This window comes from Cyprinodon tularosa, unplaced genomic scaffold (genome assembly GCF_016077235.1).
Source record: "Cyprinodon tularosa strain WSP-4 unplaced genomic scaffold, ASM1607723v1 ctg504, whole genome shotgun sequence".
NCBI classification, from domain to species: domain Eukaryota; kingdom Metazoa; phylum Chordata; class Actinopteri; order Cyprinodontiformes; family Cyprinodontidae; genus Cyprinodon; species Cyprinodon tularosa.
Window position 1 is genome coordinate 346,888 of NW_024039235.1, and position 20,304 is coordinate 367,191.

General features: G+C 38.6%; 1 protein-coding gene across 3 annotated transcripts; it reads right to left on the reverse strand.

Annotated features, from left to right (window-relative positions):
• Positions 1-156: 156 nt before the first annotated feature.
• On the reverse strand, positions 157-19,981 carry cracr2aa (calcium release activated channel regulator 2Aa). Of its 3 annotated transcripts, none has more exons than XM_038303115.1 (19): positions 19,871-19,981; positions 19,373-19,440; positions 16,272-16,679; positions 13,646-13,757; positions 13,367-13,553; positions 10,098-10,244; positions 9,859-9,949; positions 9,654-9,749; positions 9,110-9,297; positions 8,582-8,653; positions 8,018-8,063; positions 7,843-7,925; positions 7,425-7,752; positions 7,175-7,307; positions 5,174-5,255; positions 4,877-4,991; positions 4,574-4,675; positions 4,325-4,401; positions 157-581 (listed from the first exon to the last, which is right to left on the reverse strand). In XM_038303115.1, the coding sequence occupies exons 3-19, from the start codon at positions 16,494-16,496 to the stop codon at positions 497-499; spliced, it is 2,169 nt and encodes a 722-aa protein (XP_038159043.1). In that variant the 5' UTR covers positions 16,497-16,679; positions 19,373-19,440; positions 19,871-19,981; the 3' UTR covers positions 157-496. The 3 variants fall into 3 exon arrangements, with proteins under 3 accessions (XP_038159043.1, XP_038159044.1, XP_038159045.1); XM_038303116.1 differs by having other exon boundaries at positions 19,347-19,440; XM_038303117.1 differs by lacking the exon at positions 19,373-19,440 and having other exon boundaries at positions 19,871-19,963.
• Between the last annotated feature and the right edge of the window lie 323 nt (positions 19,982-20,304).

The window sequence follows — 20,304 nt, forward strand, 5'->3', positions numbered from 1 at the left end:
GACCAACAAAGTATGAACAGTATAAAGTTTAATATTAGCTTGCTAGAATTATGGTGTTTTAATGCAATTGGGTGTTTTTTTTAACACATAAAATCTACAGCAAGTGAAATAACATGTTAATATAATACACCTTAATATATATATATATATATATATATATATATATATATATTTGTAATTATAACTGATAAAAATCAAAGAAAAAAAATTATCTGGCCTTCCGACGTGAAAGAGTAAACATACAGCATAAATTAAAACAGACGCTACGAAATTTCTATGAAAATCTAGTTTGATTTTGTATCCTGCTCAGCTAGTTTGATATCTAACCTCCCTTTATTCAACCGGACAGGTGGAGATAGTTTTGATCCTGCTGACAGGGTTAAAGACTTGCTGACAGTCATATATCAATGTGTTTTCTCTGGCACATGTGCTTATACTAGGACATGTAATAACTTGGTTAAAGGGTAGTGCAACTTTGTATAAAGTGTCTTATCTCTTAGCAGCAGGATCTCTTCTTTGTGTGGCTGCTAATCAGCTGGACCGTCTTCTCCTTTTCTTGATCCTCTTGTTCCTTCAGAATTCTAGCAAATATAACTAAGAATCAGTTCAATCAGGACAAACAGATGGTGACATGAAAACTTTAAATATAACGTATTGCCCTAATAGAGGACTTCTTTTTTTTTGTGTAAAGAGATGTGGAAATGCGGCATCTTGTAATCGGGGTCTAACCAATTATACAGGCTGACAGTCGTCTGGGGTCCGACACGAACAGAACAGCAGAGGGCGCCATTTTTTTTTTGTAAGCTAACCTCGTTGAGGCTAGTGTCATCTTTCTATCACTACTGAGAAGAAATGACACAGACGCTACAATTGGAAAGTCGCTGCCCAGAATGGAGTGAATCAAAAGTCAGACAAGTTTGCAAACATTTAAGGCGGAGTTATTACTCCAATTTTAAAATATGGTGGTCAACACAGCAGAGGCATCAAGGACCAGTCAGGCAGCAAAGAAATAAGGAGTTAAAGAGTGCAATGTCAGAAAATGGCACGTTCAAAAATACCAGAAAATGCGATCAGGAAAAGAAAAGCTTATCAAAAAAGTGCAGAGCTGAAGGGTGTGACTAGGAGTGACAGCGAGCTCAACAAAGCACAGGACGCCTGTGAGGAAAAGCTTTGTGCAGGTTTCAATGCAATATTATTTAAAATAAATTGTTAGCATTTCAATATAAAATAGTTTCTTTAAACCAAATAATTTTGGTTTATCAGTCTTTTTGGTCTTCTTGTTTTGTTCCTAAAAACTGGTCCTGGAAAGAGGGGGTTTTCTTATAATCAGGGTCGTCTGGTAATCTGAATAATAGTCATAAAACATTCTCACTTGTCAAGTGATGGATTGCCAAGTTAGATACAATAAACATTTTCAAAGACCAAGAAAACAAGAAAATGTTTCTACTTTAAGTTAAAGAGCAAATTGCAGGTAATTTTTTTCCAAAAAAATCCAAACCAAGTGCTGGCTAATGGGCAACATAAAAAGATTGTTTAGGATTTAAAGCGTCTAGGCTGTCATAACGAAGTAAATTTAGCAACAAAAGTGACATCATTTAGCAGTGACTCTAACAATTGCTTTTTTTTTTTTAACAAGTCACGCGAGGTCAAATAGAGCTGCTTCAGTTGTGTGTGGAAAGTAGGTACCGTATTTTCACGACTATAAGGCGCACTTAAACGTCTTTTTTTCCCCTCAAAATGTGCGGTGCGCCCTATGGTGCGGTGCGCCCTATGTGTGTTGTAACTGCGACTTTTGAGACCACCTCATTGAGGAGATGATGAAAGAGTGGCTGAATGTAAGGAGACCAGGTGTTTTTTTTCCACTCATCACCATTAATCTGTGACTCCATGCGTGCCCATCTCACAGCTGATGTGAAAAACATGGGGAAACAAATTAACCCTGTGCTCGCTGTTCAACCGCTCGACATCGGTGTGAACCGGACCCAGCAGGTGCAGCAGAAGCAGCGAGTTTACATGCAAAGTCAATGGTTGACGCGCGTATAGGTGCAGCAAAAGGTCCCGCAGCGCGTTTTGGTGCAGCACGTCGGGAGCGTTTAAGCATCTGATGCACCGCCAACGCGCTGCTGCTGCTCAGATGGAAAAATTGAAGTTTTGCTGCTGGACGCGCCGCATCAACCAATCAGAGAAGCTGATCTGGGAGCTGGCAGCGAGACAGACAGCGCTCTGATGACATATGATATTAACGCAAATGAAAAGGCTGGATGGATGGATGAGGAGATGATGAAAGCGTGGCTGAGGCAGGTGTATGTGAGAAGACCAGGTGCTTTTTTCCACGCATCACCATCGCTGCGTGCCCATCTCACAGCCGATGTGAAAAAAAGGTGAATCAAATGAACGCTGTGCTCGCCGTTATCCCGGGGGTCTGACAAAGGAACTTCAACCGCTCGACATCGGTGTGGAGCGGCCGTTCACAGTAAGGCTGCGAGCGGCGTGGGAGCGATGGATGACAGACGGAGACCACAGTTTCAGGATAAATGGAAGGCAGCGCCGGGCAAGTTACGCCACCGTTTGCGGATGGATTGTAGATGGACTGTGTCTGCTGGCTCTGTTGTTCAAGCTTTCGCAAAAGCCGGCATTATTTCTGAGGAGCTGCGCTGAACGGAAAGTGACTCTGACAGCGAAGAAGGGGAAACTGGCATGTCTGATTTAGCGCAGCTGTTTTATTCAGAGGAATGCTGAGGATAACAGAGGATGATGACTTTGATGGGTTTGATTAATACTTTGTAATAAATACATGAATAAAGCACAATCATACTCAGGTTTGCTCCCGCTCTATTTTTCTACCTGAAAACTTAATTCAACAGCTGCCTCTGAGCGCGTCTCCTCCTCTTCAGCGCGGTGGCTGGCAGGTGTTTTTTCATCTAAATAATCTAAATCTTGCAGCTATATTTGCTGTGATCAGTGGGAATAAAGTAGTTTTAATATGTTTTTAAGTGAGAAAGGCCACCTGAAAACTTAATAATTGCAGTCAGTTCATCCAGATTATCTATTTCTGTCGGATGCGCTCAGACCCCCACATACCAGCGGTGCGCCGACAGTAGAAATCCTTTCGTTCACCGCGGCTGCTGGCAGGTGTTTTTCATCTAAATAATTTTAGCTGCAGGCACCAGGATACCGGTAATAAAAGCGAACATATTCCATCGGCAGGTTTCAGGATTTTAAGTTAATTTAGGAGTGACCACAGCGCTGTGTCATCTGCGATGTGTCTGTCTCACGGCCAGCAGCCAGGTTTGATTAATACTTTGTAATAAATACATGAATAAAGCACAGTCATACTCAGTTTTGCCCCCGCTGTATTTTTAAATACGCAGTAGAGGTATTTAAAGGTAGTAGAGGACATGTACCTGTATATAAAAAACGCGCCCTATAGTCCAGTGCGCCTTATGTGTGTGTTAAATACAGAAATGGGACACATAACTGAGAGTGCGCCTTTTAGTCCGGTGCGCCTTATGGTCGTGAAAATACGGTAGTTATCAAATAGAGAGAGTTGTCCTGATCATCAACATGGTCAAATACTGCATTTATGGGAGCTGCACAAACTCTGCTAGACGATGCTAAAATGAATGAAACTTGTTCCTCAGTGTGACTGAGATACCATCGGTGATCCAGTCCCGATGCAAGTCTTACCAAAGCAGACGGCTCAGTAAACAGACCTTACACGCACTTGCTAGTGGATGGCTGATTGGGATCGATATGAACCCTGGAAAAAACTTTAAATTAACGGAAGAAAACTGGATCTATTCCCTCTTTCAGCGCACAAAAAGCAGCAGACATTACCCCACCAACAGCTGGTGTTTCTCCCTACTTACCATCCGAGATTTTGCAATAGGATCCGTTTACATCATGCAAAACATTGTATCTCAGAGTGACATCTGCAGTTTAGATAAATAGCAGGATTCTGCTGGACTAATCTATCGCAGTGAAATACTTTCACTCATAATTATAAGGTTGCAGTTCATCATATCAGAAGTACATTTAAAGTCTCTGCCTTTTCTAATTAGCATTGGTATCCATTGTTTACTGCTGTAAAGCTAAGCTGACTCCCCTAGGTCACGTCACTTCCCGTGTCCTCTTTTAGATATGGAAATAAAATTTGCTCACAAAAACAACCCAAAAAGCCAAAAAAAGTTCATATAGAAGTACAAGTTGAACCACTTCCTCATATATTGTTTTAAACACTGACAAAAGTTGGTCTTTGGTCTTGAAAGAATAACCATGACCTGCTTTATCATTTTGTTTTAGTTTTTGTGAATAAACTGCTTACCTGGCTAAATGCACCATTGATTCTGCCACATTGTATCCAGAACATGCACTGCATTCAAAGAAGGCCATCTGACAGTCCTTAAATGAAACATTATATGATTAACAGAGAGCAGAGCAGATGCCAATAGATATATAGATGGATATTGACATAAAAATAAAAGACAACTACAAGTAATGCATTTATCCAGTTGCACAATAAGTATTACACAGCAAATAAATCAAACATGTAGGGGTATATCAAAATTAAGACCTTGGCAAGTCTTTCGCCCATTTCTTTCTGAACTTCTCTCTCACTCTCTTTGTCTGTTTTGTTACCCAAGAGCATGATGGGTATGTCCTCACCGGTGCCTTCCTGAGAAGGAAACAGAGGTAAATTCAAGCAGCCCAGAATAGAGAAGCAGATTATTATGGAGGCTTAAAATGAGCGGTTTATATTTCCTAGGTGATCAAACAAATGTCTATCCATTCCTCTATCAATTAAAAACAGACCTGCTGATATTCTGAGGTGAAGCAGATCTTTATAAAAAGAAAGGTGGAACTGCTTATCTGTTACCTTGACACTTGCCAGCCACTGTCTGACTGCAGTGAAACTCTGCTCAGCAGTTATATCATACATAACAATCACACCGTCAGCTTTACGAAAGAACTGCTTGGTGATGCTTCGATACCTGGAGGAGGAAAAGCAAGAAGTGGACCAAGGGTTTATTTTTTGTTGCATGCGCTGGGACTCATGGTGCTTCTAAGTTTTATATTACAATTCTGACAACATGTGCCATTAAACCAAAATCATTTCCATATTTTTTACAAATGAGCTTAGAAAGAGGATTTCTGTCTGATTTTGCAATCTTACCTTTCTTGCCCTGCTGTATCCCACACCTGCAGCGCCACCTGGCTGTTATCCACAGTTATTGTCTTCACAGTGTAGTCTATGCCTATTCACAAAAGTTCAGAAGTAGATTAAGATAATTATTTCAGCTTATGAATGACTAAGAGTCAAGTAATAAATTATCTTATTCAATCAATGTTTTTCCTTTTTCCCTAAAAGTTTTTTTTGTCCCCACACAACTCACTTTCCTCAAGGTTAAAAAAAAGGAAAAATGATCTGGTCATTTATAAATAAATCTCAAAGGGGGAAGTATTTAACAGTTTGATTTACACTCACCGGCCACTTTATTAGGTACCCCATGCTAGTAACGGGTTGGACCCCCTTTTGCCTTCAGAACTGCCTCAATTCTTGGTGGCATAGATTCAACAAGGTGCTGGAAGCATTCCTCAGGGAGTTTGGTCCATATTGACATGATGGCATCACACAGTTGCCGCAGATTTGTCGGCTGCACATCTATGATGCGAATCTCCCGTTCCACCACATCCCAAAGATGCTCTATTGGATTGAAATCTGGTGACTGTGGAGGCCATTTGAGTACAGTCAACTCATTGTCATGTTCAAGAAACCAGTCTGAGATGATTCCAGCTTTATGACATGGCGCATTATCCTGCTGAAAGTAGCCATCAGAAGTTGGGTACATTGTGGTCAGAAAGGGATGGACATGGTCAGCAACAATACTCAGGTAGGCTGTGGCGTTGCAACGATGCTCAATTGGTACCAAGGGGCCCAAAGAGGGCCAAGAAAATATTCCCCACACCATGACACCACTACCACCAGCCTGAACCGTTGATACAAGGCTGGATGGATCCATGCTTTCATGTTGTAGACACCAAATTCTGACTCTACCATCCGAATGTCGCAGCAGAAATTGAGACTCATCAGACCAGGCAACGTTTTTCCAATCTTCTATTGTCCAATTTCAATGAGCTTGTGCAAATTGTAGCCTCAGTTTCCTGTTCTTAGCTGAAAGGAGTGGCACCCGGTGTGGTCTTCTGCTGCTGTAGCCCATCTGCCTCAAAGTTCGACGTACTGTGCGTTCAGAGATGCTCTTCTGCCCACCTTGGTTGTAACGGGTGGTTATTTGAGTCACTGTTGCCCTTCTATCAGCTCGAACCAGTCTGGCCATTCTCCTCTGACCTCTGGCATCAACAAGGCATTTCCGCCCACAGAACTGCTGCTCACTGGATGTTTTTTCTTTTTCGGACCATTCTCTGTAAACCCTAGAGATGGTTGTGCGTGAAAATCCCAGTAGATCAGCAGTTTCTGAAATACTCAGACCAGCACTTCTGGCACCAACAATCATGCCACGTACAAAGTCACTCAAATCACCTTTCTTCCCCATACTGATGCTCGGTTTGAACTGCAGGAGATTGTCTTGACCATGTCTACATGCCTAAATGCACTGAGTTGCCGCCATGTGATTGGCTGCTTAGAAATTAAGTGTTAACGAGCAGTTGGACAGGTGTACCTAATAAAGTGGCCGGTGAGTGTATTTTCCATTTGTAACCACAGAAAATTTCTCTGAATCAAAGTGATCCACATAAAGCTTTTCTTTACCCCTCTTTTTTTTATGTTGTGGCATACATTTACAATTAAATGAGGAAAAATAAGAATTACAAAACAATTCCAAAAAAAAAAAAATTAAGTAGGTTAAAAGAATTCAGCAAATGAACAATTCTTAGCAAATACCTGATTTCATAAGTGTAAATTTAAAGCCATCCATGGGACAAAAAATAAATAAAATAAATTAAAATTAGGGATCATGCACATTGTGCAGTACTATGCTTTTAAATTTTAAATGTGAAATCTAAGAAAACGATGCCCATCATTCTCACTTTTGTTTTAAAACTACTATTTTTCAGCTCCAAGCACCAAGGCATAGGTTAACCACATAGCTCTGCTGTTTTGTCATTAGTCAACTCGCAGGAAATGGGGGAGCTCTGACTGAATATTTGCACCACGTACCAACTGTGGCAAAAGTGCCAGGGTGGAAGTGGTCATCACAAAATCTCTGGAGGAGGGAGGTCTTCCCGACGCTGGAGTTCCCCACCAGGACAACCTTGAAGAGTCTGTCAGGTGCTGAAGGAACACTTTCCTCCTGAGAAACACGTGATAGAAAGATGGAAGGCTCTGTAAACCTTAGGCTTTGGTTAGATCATATTAAAAACAAAACTCCACCTGCACTTGGATGGATTTTAAAAGTGGTAATGCTTACATTTATGGTTGTTTCTTTGCCCACTGGCTGACCCCTTGGAGATGATGGAATCTGCCTCTCCTCAACAATGTCCTCAGACTCTTGCTGAGGGAGGGGGGAACTCTGATGAATATTGCTCATCATCACATCCACATCGTGTTCACTGTCTGAAAGTCTTTGTTCTTCAGCACTCTTATGGGGAGCGTTTTCATTCAGTAAATAGGGGAGGTGGTCTTCTTCGATGGAGATGATCCTCTGGAAACGACACCTGGCTTCAGCTGCAAGCGATGGCTGGTATAATCCGTTAACAGGGGTCTGCCTGAGAGCAGTTGGTTCCTCTTCATCCTCACTGCAAAAACATTCATGTTGAATAAAGCCGCTATCTAGCTTACAGCACCAAGTTAAATACTTCTTAAGCCATAAGCTCTGTATGAGCTACCTCTTAAAGATGTCTGTGCTGGTTTGTTTGACGCCATCAAGAAAAGTCCTCTGCTTTAAACTCATTTTGGTACTCTTTGGTTTCTGCCAAGTGCACATATAATTTAGGATGAAATTATTTGATTCAAAATACCAGAAATACATGTAAAATATCTTTAATACTTATTTGAACACACCTGAAAGGACATGTCTCTCTCATCCCGTAAATGTTTGTTCATTTCTCTAAACAAATAATAAAAATAAAAAAAACATGACAGTTAAATAACTAATAAAATATTCCTGCATATACATACAGTATATATCTATTTTACATATACATAAAGCCCTTAAGCCAAAGTTCACAAATTCTCTGCCACAAACACTGGCAGAGAATTTGTTCTTGTTCCTCAGATAATCTGCTTGTCTACTAATAAATCATTAAGAATTGGAACATTTATAAGGTTGTTAATGAGTAGAAGTGTCTAAATATGTGATGCCTGTAAGAATGTAAACCAGAATACATAAAAGCTCAATTATATCATACAATAGGCATCTCTAAACCTCTCTTTTTCTATCTTCTAACCTTCCTGTTATTGTATTATCCATGTTTTACTGGTTTAGGAAGTGATCTACCTTTGCACAGTACAAAACATATACAAGGTAAACAACACTGACAGAAGTTTAGAAGACTTTAGCTGCCATTAATAAACATTTAATATCAGCTTCCGCATTTCTGACGAGGCTATTTTATTGAGTCATACCTCAAAAGATCGAGTTGTTTCAGAAGGCTTGCTCGCTCACGGTGTAGTCCTTCAGTCAGTCTGTATATTTCCCTGAGTAAAAAGAAATCAGTTTTCGTGAAAGAAAAAACTTTATGCTCTGTGGTTTTGTTGACAACCAAAATTGAACAATTAATAATGATACTGGGCAGAAAAGGAAAATAAATATATATATATATATATATATATATATATATATATATATATATATATTTTCCTGTTTATTTACACGATATGGCCAGGAAAACAATTGCCTTTTTACTATTCTGTTCCTGATTCTGTATGATGACAAAGCTCATGAGGAGGTCCTGCATGAAAAGTCTCAACTGCACTAATGCACTAAAACGGCAAAAATAGTAATGATGAGAAATGCTCAAAAGGATGTGTTTGCAGAATATCTTAAACAACTATGAATTCAATAGTTGAAAGAAAGAAGAGAAAAAAAGAGATTGCCTGATTGCAATTAATGACCGATGCTCAGCAGTTTCCTGGAAATGGAAGATCACTCACATCTCTTTCTCCTCATGAAGATGTGCAGATTGTTCTTGCAGCAAACTCAGCTGCTCCTGGGCCAATGTTAGCTCCTGGCTGACGAGCTCCAGCTCTCGAGCCAGATCATCGTTTGTCTGTTTCAGCTTCACGTTTTCTACTTTGGTCTCATGTTGCTCGCTGTGAAGTTCCTGGCACTGATGCTCCAACTGAAATGAAATTGTTGTTCAGCAGATCTAATACCTTTATTCAATCAAAAATAAAGGCACCTTTGGATGAGCCTGGAAATGTTCATGAATTTAGTGTGAAGACACTAAATTCATGATTGCTGCTGCTTATCTGAGTTCCTGTGCTGCCACATTTCTATTAATCACATCCTGTTTTTGTGTGTTTTCCTAAGATTTTTGGTAAGATTTTTACTTTTTACCATGATTTTCACAGTAAAACAGACTGCACTGGCCGTTAAAACTCCCTGTTTGTATCACATCCAGTGTTCAGATATCTCTAGATATAGAAATGGTAAAAGAAAGCCATTCAACATAAAGCTTAGTATGTTCCCGCTGACCTTTCTCTGTTTTTGGAAGATGTGTTCCAGCTCCTTCTCTTTACTGGACAGCTGCAGCTCCAGGTCTTTACTCCGTGACAGAAATCGCTCATAATCCTTAAAACACAATTTTTGAAACACATAAAAAAAAGAAAAAAAAAAAAAAGGAAATATTTAACATTTGTCAAGAATATGAAAATCTTAAAGTATTTTTGTCCAATTTCACCTCCAGTAGAATTTTTTCTTTTTCGTTTTTTATTTGCTGCTCCATTTCTTCATATAGGCGATGGATCTCATTGTCATGGGTTGCCGCTTTCCTGATTGTTTTAAAAAAAAATCAAGTATTAGTGCAAAATAAGGATTTAAGCTTGTAGTAGAAACAATATTTAACAGCAAACTAACAATAACCAATCAGGCGTCACTAACTGGCGTCACAAAAGTCATTAATATATGTTCATCTCAAACCTTTTAAGAGCACTTTCCATCTCCCTTTTCTCCTGGTCAGCTTCTCTGATTTGTGCCGTCACTCTGGCCAGGAAATGCTCAAAATTTGTCAGAAGGTGTGGTTCGTCGCGCCGCAGCTGGGCCCACAGACTCCGCACTTCTGCAGGACTGAATGCAGAAGAGTTGGAATCCGGAGAAAATGAGATTTAGATCAGTTATCTCTGCCAATATAACACAAAACTTTGCATATCTTCACCAACTGTGGTGAGAAAATAAATCTTGAAGTTTAACGGCATTTTGCAGGTCTAAACTTAAAAATACTTATACTGCAATAAATAAATAAATCTTAGGCAGAGCAAATTTTTAGCCAATGACTTGCAGTTGGACTTTGCTAAGAAGTTTAACATCCAAAGTCAGCATGGATGTCTCGGCTGCTTCTCTAATTAATGCTCTCTTTGTTCAGCCTGTCAGTTTAGGTGAGCATCATAGTTCATCATCTGTCCACATTCAAGTTATTGATTGAAGCTCTGAGAGAGGTTCAAGGCTTTTATATCGTTTTAAATTCTAAACCTCTTATACATTGATAATATCAGCAGGCATATTGATCAGTTCTCAGGGCTTGTAGTTAATCAATATCCTCATCCTGTGCCGTTTGTTTTATTTTAAAGCTACATGGAGGTTTGTACTCTTGAACAGTGGGGGATCAGGGGGACTTTTCTACTTCCTTAATAGAGAGTAGCTGTAGTGCATAGAGTGTAGTAACAGAGCAAGTTCCATACAGTAAGGTTTTCAACTTTTGTTTCTTTAGGCCAGTGCAACTTAGGATTCAATCATTTTCTCAGTTCCCCTGAACCACTTTTGCAATTGCAGGCTTAGGGTGTTTTCACACCGGCACCTACATCTGATACCGTTTAGGTCAGTAAGAAAGTACAATCATACTATAACTCACACCAAACTACAGTTCGGCTCCAGCCGGACTCTGGTGCACTATTTGATGTTTGAAAACAACCATGAGATACTATAATATATTGCGAGCATAAATTACCTTGTGAGTGGTCTATCCTACGATCCTGCTTAGGTGCAACATAAGGTTGTGTGGTGCAGATAATATTTTGTTCTTAAAGTACAGAATTATGTAGTCAAGACAAACATATGCTGAGTTTGAAAAAATAAAATATAAGGGAAATGTATATTTAAATTTTCTTGAAATCTTGTTAAAGGCTGGTACTGAGTTTAAACATTTCATTCATAATTTTGTTGTACAATAATACCAAGATTTCTATTGTACTTAAAATAAATCCTTGAACCAAGTTGATTTTTGTTTCCCTAGGCGTGCCTACATGTAGATCTTACAACACAACTTGCTGCACAGGTTCTCACCATAAGAAAGAGATGTCCTGATCCGATATCAGCCGAAAAACATAATCGGGTTATTTCTGCCAGCATGTTAAATCTCAGCTATAGGCATGCTGATGTGAACACTGCTACTGGTTAGAGTGAATCAGGGGTTAGTATTGTAGCACATGGGTCAATTGTTCTCATACCCATTATACATGACTGCTTTCTTTGTAATGTCACTGATCTATTTGTGCTGACATTGAATTAGGAAATCTAAAAAAGTTGTATTGGGCCCTTTTTTTCCCCCCACTTGAGCACCTGTCCAACAAAATGTCAACACTGATCAACTATTGAGGGAGTGGCAGCCTAGTGAGGGAGTAGCAGCCTAGTGGTTAGGGTATATAGCCTTGAACCCAGAGGATCTGAGCTCAAGCCCCACTCCCACAGACTGCCACTCTGGCTCCCTGAGCAAAGACCCTTAACCCCACACTGCTCCCCAGGCACCCCACACTGGCAAGCCCACTGCTCGACAACAGGATGGGTTAATTTCACAGAGTTAATTTGGTTGCTCTGTACTTGTGACAGTGTAATGACAATAAAACACTGGGGAAAAACTGTAACCGCAAGGGTTCTCTAGCAACATGGAATGCTTCATGCATATTTCATTCGAGAGGTAGAAAAACTGCTTTGATGCAGTGAATTACACATTAGATAATGCAGTTTTGGTTCAACAAAATTATAAATGAAAAACAAAAACTATAAACACACACACAAAAAAAAATTAAGGGAAATTTGTTTTTTATACTAGTCTAATGAGTAGCAAATTCCCTGCAACTTTTTTTTAGGAATGTTAAAAAGATCCTTCAAGCTTTCCATGACATCTAACCAAATGGCCAATCAATTTTTGCTGCACTCTCTCAACTGAAATGATTCCAGATGTCATTTTCCTTCCCGTTATGCGGGAGAGAATCAATGTGATCTTTAAAAAGCAGCATCCGCCTCTACAATTTGAAAAAAATATATATAAAAAATGTTTCATCTTAAATTATTGTCCAGTCCTGCATTGCTTGAAGGAAACCAAGAAGCCACAAAGACTGTTTTGGGATTCTTAACAGATACATTGAGAAAATATGGAGGTTAAGATTTTTAAAATGCTTCTCTATCATTCCTTGCAGATTTGTTAGTCTGCACACCCTCATTGACTTCCATTTATTTTCTACAACCTATTATACTCATTATACTTACAACCCATTATACTTACCCTTAAGTCAACCAGTACTTATGCTGTACATATCTCATCCTAATTTTAACCTAAATCAAGGGCTGCAACTAACGATTAATTTGCAAATCAATTAATCTGTCGATTTGTTTTTCATTAATCTATTAATAATTGCATAGCCAAAGGTTCCTTAAAGAAGTTTTGGCAAATTAAAACAGGTGAAACTAAAACGTTTCCACTTGAGGAGTTCTGGATAGAGCATATTGACAGACAAAAGTTGTTATTTATTTATTTATTTATTTTTTAATCTTGGTATAATTACTGCTCTAAGTGGGTCGCTCTGTCAGCTAAAGGCATGTTTTACCATCTCCATAATACGGTTAACGATTAATCGATTAATAAATTAGTTGACAATTATTCAATAATCCATTAATCCAATTGTTTCAACCCTACCTAAATCACACCTTAGTCCTAATCTAAGCCAACAAAATAAGGACCAGTGAAAGGTCCTCACTTTACTTGTAAAATCCACCAAAGATGTCCTCAATTAGAAGCAAGTTCAAGTACACACAAGCAAAGACATCACTAACAGGTAAAACGCATGCTGTTCTATAAGCAGATGAGGCTTGAATAGTTTATGAAGCCAGTTATAGCCCCAAGCCATTTCACTGAGAATGTAGCACACTCAGCAGACAAAGTCCCAATCACCAGCCTGCATACATGAAATACTCACTTCTCTAGGATGCTGCTGGCCCCTAGGCTCTCCATGAGCATAGCAAAGTGCTTTTCCTCGTCATCTTCTCCATTTCCTTGACCCTCTTCCCACTGGGACTGATATAGAACCTCTGGGAGGCTTTGACTGAGGGTTTTCTCACCCATGACATCATCTACAGAAATCCTCCGACCAAACAAAAATGCACCTAAAAGAATAAAAAATACATAAGTAAATAAAATGGAGATCTCAATAAAAATTTTGCAGGTCAGATACGATAATTAAGCGATGGAAACATACTAAAACCAGAGGAGAACTCTTCCAGTGTGAGGAATCCATTGCCATCAGAATCCAGCGTATCAAACACGTTCTCCAGCTCCTCTGCACTAAGAGGAAGCCAACTATTCAGTCTCTGTCAGAAAGGAAAAAAAAAGACAAAAAAAACCATTGGTTTAACAGATTTCAAGGACATCAACATTTCCGTAGCTATAACAACTGTCATGTGCGAGTTTTATGTGCAGTAGCAGATAGAGTGATTTTTTAAAAATACATTCTTTCTCCTTTACTGTGTGACCTCAATAAAAGGTTAACCAGGAAGCTAAATAAACATGAACACCAGATCTGCAGCTCACTGATAATCGCTGCTGCATCATGAAAAAGAGAATCAGACAATGACAGCTGGCAGAACTTCATTAACAGCAACCCCAGTTCACATATATTGATTAAAAAAATGGAAAATATCATTTTATTAATCTACTCTGCATTTTTTACTGTTTTGTCTTCAAAACAATACAGTCCTTGCCATAAGGTTTTAAATGTTCTTGCAAGTTTAGTTTAGAAGAAGATGCAATAAGATCCTCCTGTTAAGCTGAAACAAACTGTTGAGCCAGTGTAAAGGACAGTCAACATGCCACACCTTTGTAACCAGCTTGGTTTCATACAGTGTTTGCTCTGTTGAAGTGTTGACGGAAGCCGCCCTTAGGATTAGAACCGATACCTTCTGCTTTGGGCAATCAGCTGTTCTCATGAAGAGTCTTATCTCTTCAAGGCATGCCCCTTAAACAAACACAGAGCAGACCTGTGAAGCTATCCTGTTGGAGGTCCTGGTTTGAAACACTCAGTTGTGAAAATTAAACTGTAAAGATAAAAATCTGCTTCCACTGACCTCGAGTACGTTTTTAAACCTAAATATTATAGGTTCCTAAACACATTTTAGTAGACAATATACCCCATGAAAATACAGGGGAAAAAAGTGTTAAAACAATTACTTTTTTTAATTTGGTGAAACTAACCATTATTTTGCAGAACGATTAATCTGATAAATCTGATTATTTTGTTGATTAATAAAAAAAATTAAGCCAGCTGAAACTAAAATTGTTCCACTTGAGGAATTTTGGATAGAGCACATTGAAAGACGAAAATGTTTTATCTTAAATGCAAAATGTTTTGGTTTTTTTTTTACAATATTGATATGATTGCAGCTCTAAGTTGGTCACTCTATCAGCTAAACTTATGTTTTGGAGTCTCTATACTCCATTTAACAATTACTAAATTAGTTAATGATTATTTTAATAATCAATCTGATTAACCCTATGAATTGTTTCAGCTCTAAATTTAATGACAGAAGGGAAAAAAAAAGGTCTCTAAACCAACCTGGTCAAAGTACATATATATTGTCTTTCGTGTAAAATTAACTATCTACTGTCATTAAGCACATTTTTAGAAGAAAGAGTTAAATTACACCAGCCATACCAAGAACTGAACAGTGTCAGAGCAGCAGTATCAGGAAACTACTTGCATAAAATCTGCTTGACAGCATGAAGTAGGCTAAAAGATCTAAAAGGGTGGCGCATCATACCCTATCTAAAGAAATTCAAGGACGGATGAGAAACAAAGAGGCAAACATTAATCTGGAAAGGGTTTCCTTGGGTTTATTTTTGGTTGTTTCCTTCTAAAGCAGCTGAATTAAAGCAGTTAAGCCACTTAGATTGGATGTATTTCCTCCACAATGATCTAAAAACCTCATTGCAGATTATCAAAGGGTTGATGATTTTTTCCTCCATTTATTAATTAAATTACTTATGAAAAAATGCTTTTTGTATTTACCCAGGTTATTTTTTCTAATATCAAGATGTGTTTCAATAAAATAAGATTAAAAGGAGAAAAGTATTCAATAAAAATGAAAGTTTAAAAGAAAATAAAATAATAATTCATATAAAGGGAAATTGCTTTTTAAAGCTGTTTTTTTTCATGTGGTATTGGGTATAAAACATTTCACAAAGCATTTAGTGGCAGTTTGCTAATATAAAAAGTTGTCTCAACTGAAAGGTCTTTTTAATTACCTACTGATTCCCAGATCGTCATCCTGAACAACAGATCAAAGCTTATCCTGTATGCATTTATGCTCTTTAGACACAGAGCGTTGAAGTGCCTCATCAAAGGATTGGATGGGCATTGGATGGACCACTGAATCTGCACAATAATGTAGGTACAGGGTTGTATGACAAAGCTCCCATGTGTCCAAGTGTGTCTCAGTCTCTTTTATGTCTCTTTGAGTGAGGCGTGCAGCAATATCACGGTCAACTCTGACATCATTAATGAGCACACAGGACCATCCCTGTATTATGTTCTTATTGAAGTGGCGGTGTGGATTTCAACAAAGCCATAACAAACTCTAAAGTGATTCTCTATACAGAGAGGTAACAATAGTCCCATAAGAGAGCAAACACTGAAACAATCAAGAGGTTTTCCAGTTTCATTAATTACATATTTCCTTTCTGCTTCATTTTGAGGTACTTTTTTCTTAATTATTCAGTTATTCTGTGTATCTTTTAAAAAAGAACAAAACAAACAAACAAAAAAAAAACACATTTAGAGCATAAAAGTAATGAAGATTTTGGTAGTGATGTTGAATCAGCAGCCTCACCTGCATGTCCCGGCGGTTAATGAAGCCTTTGTTCTCAATGTCGCACATCTGGAAAAACTCGTGAGTTTTCCCCAGGATAGTGTTCTTTTCAACGTCCGAATTCCCGCTCCTTGTCAGCTCTTGTGCACACATGTTGTCGGTGCTTCCTTTCCCTAGGCATGTTGTCTGGGCCATGCTGCAGCCTGTGGTATTGATGTCAGGACATGGGGAGGTGAAAGCTGCCATGGTATCAGTGTCTTGTTGTAGAAGTGTGTTTCTGCGTCCTTCACATGAGCCAGTTGTAGACAGAGTGCTAGAGCAAAGGGAGCCCAGAGAAGTGGAGCTTCAGACTGCTGGGGAACCGAGGCTTTCAGCAATGTCACCGATTGTCATCTCTTAGCAACCACCTCTGTAATTAGTAGATGAAACCTATGAAAAGATACAGGAGGAGGGTCTTAGTTACAACCTCTGGTCAAGTAAAGAGAATTAGCAGGAAGATATTTTTTTATCACTCTTTACTGAATCAGAAAAGACAAATAGTGATTTTTAAAAGTACTAATGTCCATTAAAGTTTTAATTTTTCAAACCAGGTTATTTCATGTTAGAACCACAAACAAATGATGGATTGAACAGAGTTTTCTATAAAAACTCCAACATATTGTAGTGTATCAAAGTGGAGGGGAAATAATGTTTGCATGATTCATCTGAAAAGTGTGGTGAGCATTTGGTTTCAGAGACTAACATCATCTGACAAGTAAACCCCAAAACCTTTACTTTATCGACTGACCGATGTTACTCAATTTTTTTTTTTTTATAGGCAGCCTGGATGCACTGGTTTGGAAGATTTCCTCCCACTATGTTATCCTTAGTATGCTTGGTTAATTCATTAGAATCAGAAAGGTGTGTGATGACCCATAAAAAGGTACATATAGTAAACAAGCAAAAGACCAAAAAGGCAGTCATGCATTTAGGGTGATGGATAGAGAAAATTGGTTACGTGGCATTTCACTACAGGTAATGCAAATAAATACCCTTAAATTTAAAAAGTATTTCAATTCAAAGTCTAGTATTATTCAAATATTTTAAATTCGAATTGCACGGTGAGATCAATTTTCCAAAAAAAAAAGAAAATACTGTAAATACAAGATTAAGTAAAGTTTTTTTTTTTTTTTTTTTATAGCAAGTCATGTTCTGGTTGAAGCAAAATATTTTGCAAGCATGATGAGCCTCATGAGGAAAAAAAAACAAGTCAGAGTGAGCAAGACACAAGAGGATATAAGAAAAGGAACTATCTAAAAACAAAAAAGTTCTTTCGAAAGAGTTATGTAGGATCCCTACATTCGCTGTAAACGTGGATTCTTCAACAGAATGGAAGAACAAAAGCATCAAATTTCAAATGTTGTGTTTGAAACCCAAGGCTTTTCAAAATGTTAGAGGAACGTTTTAGAAAAACTGGAGGTTTAACTGAAATTAGTAAAAATTTTCAAACAATTTAGGATGAATATAAATTGTCAGTTTACATATTTTACTCAAACATTAATTTCAAGTCAATTGAAAAAAAAGTTTTCAAAAAATGTTCTACATATAGCTTTCAAAAAAGTTAAACAAATTAGCCCTTCTTAAACTTTGCTTACACTTACTATAATTTATAGTTGAAGAAAACGCAGTTTGCTGACCTTGTGATCCAAATAATCAGAGGTGTCAAGTAACGGAGTACAAATACTTCGTTACTGCACTTAAGTACACTTTTTAGGTATCTATACTTTGCTCCATTACTTATTTTTCTTCCTACTTCTGACTTCTACTCATTACATTTTCACACAAGTCTAGTCTAGTTAGTCTTGGCTTTGATTTTATGTTTACAAATACTTATTTCACGTCATGTGTGACATCCAATGCAGATCATTGGCGTCCACATCTAGTGAAAACTAGTGTCATTGGATGAGTCATATAACACAAACACTCAATGGTTAGCTAAAGGAAATCATCCGAAGCAAATTTTCTATATCATGGTAAATGGTAATGGCATGTACTTATATAGCGCCTTTATTCAAGTTAGGAGACTTGACCAAAGCGCTTTATACTACATTCATTCACGCACTCACACACTGATGGTGGCAAGCTACATTGTAGCCACAGCTGCCCTGGGGCTCACTGACAGAAGCGGGGCTGCCGTACACTGGCGCCACCGGGCCCTTTGACCACCATCAGTAGACAATGCAGGTTAAGTGTCTTGCCCAAGGACACAACGACACTGAAAGTCGGAGTAGGGGCTTGAACCGTCAACCCTTCGATTTAAGGGCAAACTCCTACATCCAACGCAACTGTCGCCCCTATGCTACATAGTTGGATTCAGAAAAAGATGTTAAAATGTCTGAAAGGCCAGAAACAGGCGAGAGCGTATCAGGAGATGGAGACCAACAAGACCTCCCTCATCCTTGGCCCTATCTCAAAGAATTTTTTCTAAATAGTCGGAAAATTGAGCTTTCAATTCATATAGTGGCATCTGAGTGCTTTTTGTTTAAAGGTTACTTTATACTTTTATACTTTAAGTAGTTTTTGGAGCACATACTTTTTCACTTTTACTTGACTACAGAGGTCAAGTTGATACTTCAACTTTTACCAGAGTGTTTTTAAACTGCAGTATATACTTCTACGTAACAAATGTGTGTACTTTTGACACCACTGCAAATCTTCAAACTGCCACTTAATTGTTGTAAGATTTGTGTTTGAAGACTTAATTTTGCAGATCAACAAATGTGAAATGTGTGCTTACTCCCAAGTTCACAGGTTCCACTCTCATTTGCTGAGCTGCTCTCTGTAACTTCAGGAGCAATGAGTTTTGTATGCAGACCTTATCAGTTTTTGGACTTGACATGGGCAATGTTAAGGTAAAGAAGTTAGCACCACTGTGGTCAGAACCACAGTGAGAGAAACTTTTTGTATAGTCCTAACCACAACCACGCTCTGCAGAGCATGTTGCAATGACCTAGATAAGAATAACCATCCCGCATCTGATCTGTGTCTCAAACTCTTAGAATAGATGTGAAAAAACTGCAAATATATTATTTTAAGCAGGTATCAAATGAGACACACCTGATCTCTTATGCTTCCTAACTTACCCAAACTTTGACAAGCCTATCGCCACATGGCCCTGCAGGAATCCAGAGACCGAGATGCAAAGATAAATCTATATAAAAAAAAAAAAGTTAGGAGAGCATCTACTTCCCCTCCTTTAAACATCACACATGTAGTCTATAAATAGAAGATCCACTTAACAAGTCGTGGGCCCTTCTAAAACACACATAACAGACGCAACATCTGGTTACTAAATGGAAACAAATCAGCAGAGATAAGACTGAGAAACAATCAACTATGGTAGAAAAAACACCTGCCAGTGAAAAGACATTCGCTTCCTCTTTGTTATTAAGAAACTTCCTGCAACAAATATCACCTAATGGACTCATGAAATTGTTTAAACAAACCTTAAAGAGCGCCCTTCCTTAGAGAATACTTCGGACGCCTGAAAGGTGCTTTTTCCACTAAACGTCAAAGTTTACTTACTTCTACTAGCTGAAATAAACGTTGTTGCAAAGAGGAAGCAAAATAACACTACTCACCGCTGGACGAACAGCTGGACTGGAGTCGGTCTACGAGAGACTTTAGAAGTTTAGCGTTAGACAGGTGGCGTCGCAGCTCAGCGAGCGCAGGAATTTCACAGAGCGGTTGTGACGAGGCAGCGGAGGGAGGAGGGGCTACACAGCAATGTCAGCGACGGTTGCCCTGGCAACGGCCACGAGGCCGACAACGCTGAAAAGACAAGCCCTGTTGAGGAAAATCCAGCACTAAAATATTCTCTTTAACGCTGAAGAATGAGGAAATAACTAAGTTAGATTAACCACAGTTCACAAGAGAACCACAGAATAATGTGCCCAGTCAGGTAAATCAGAAAATGGATTAAAAATACACACATGCAGAGGCGTAGCCAGAAATTTTTATAAGGGTGGCCAGGCAATGTACTCTGAGGGATGGCCTAAAATAGTTGGACACCAGA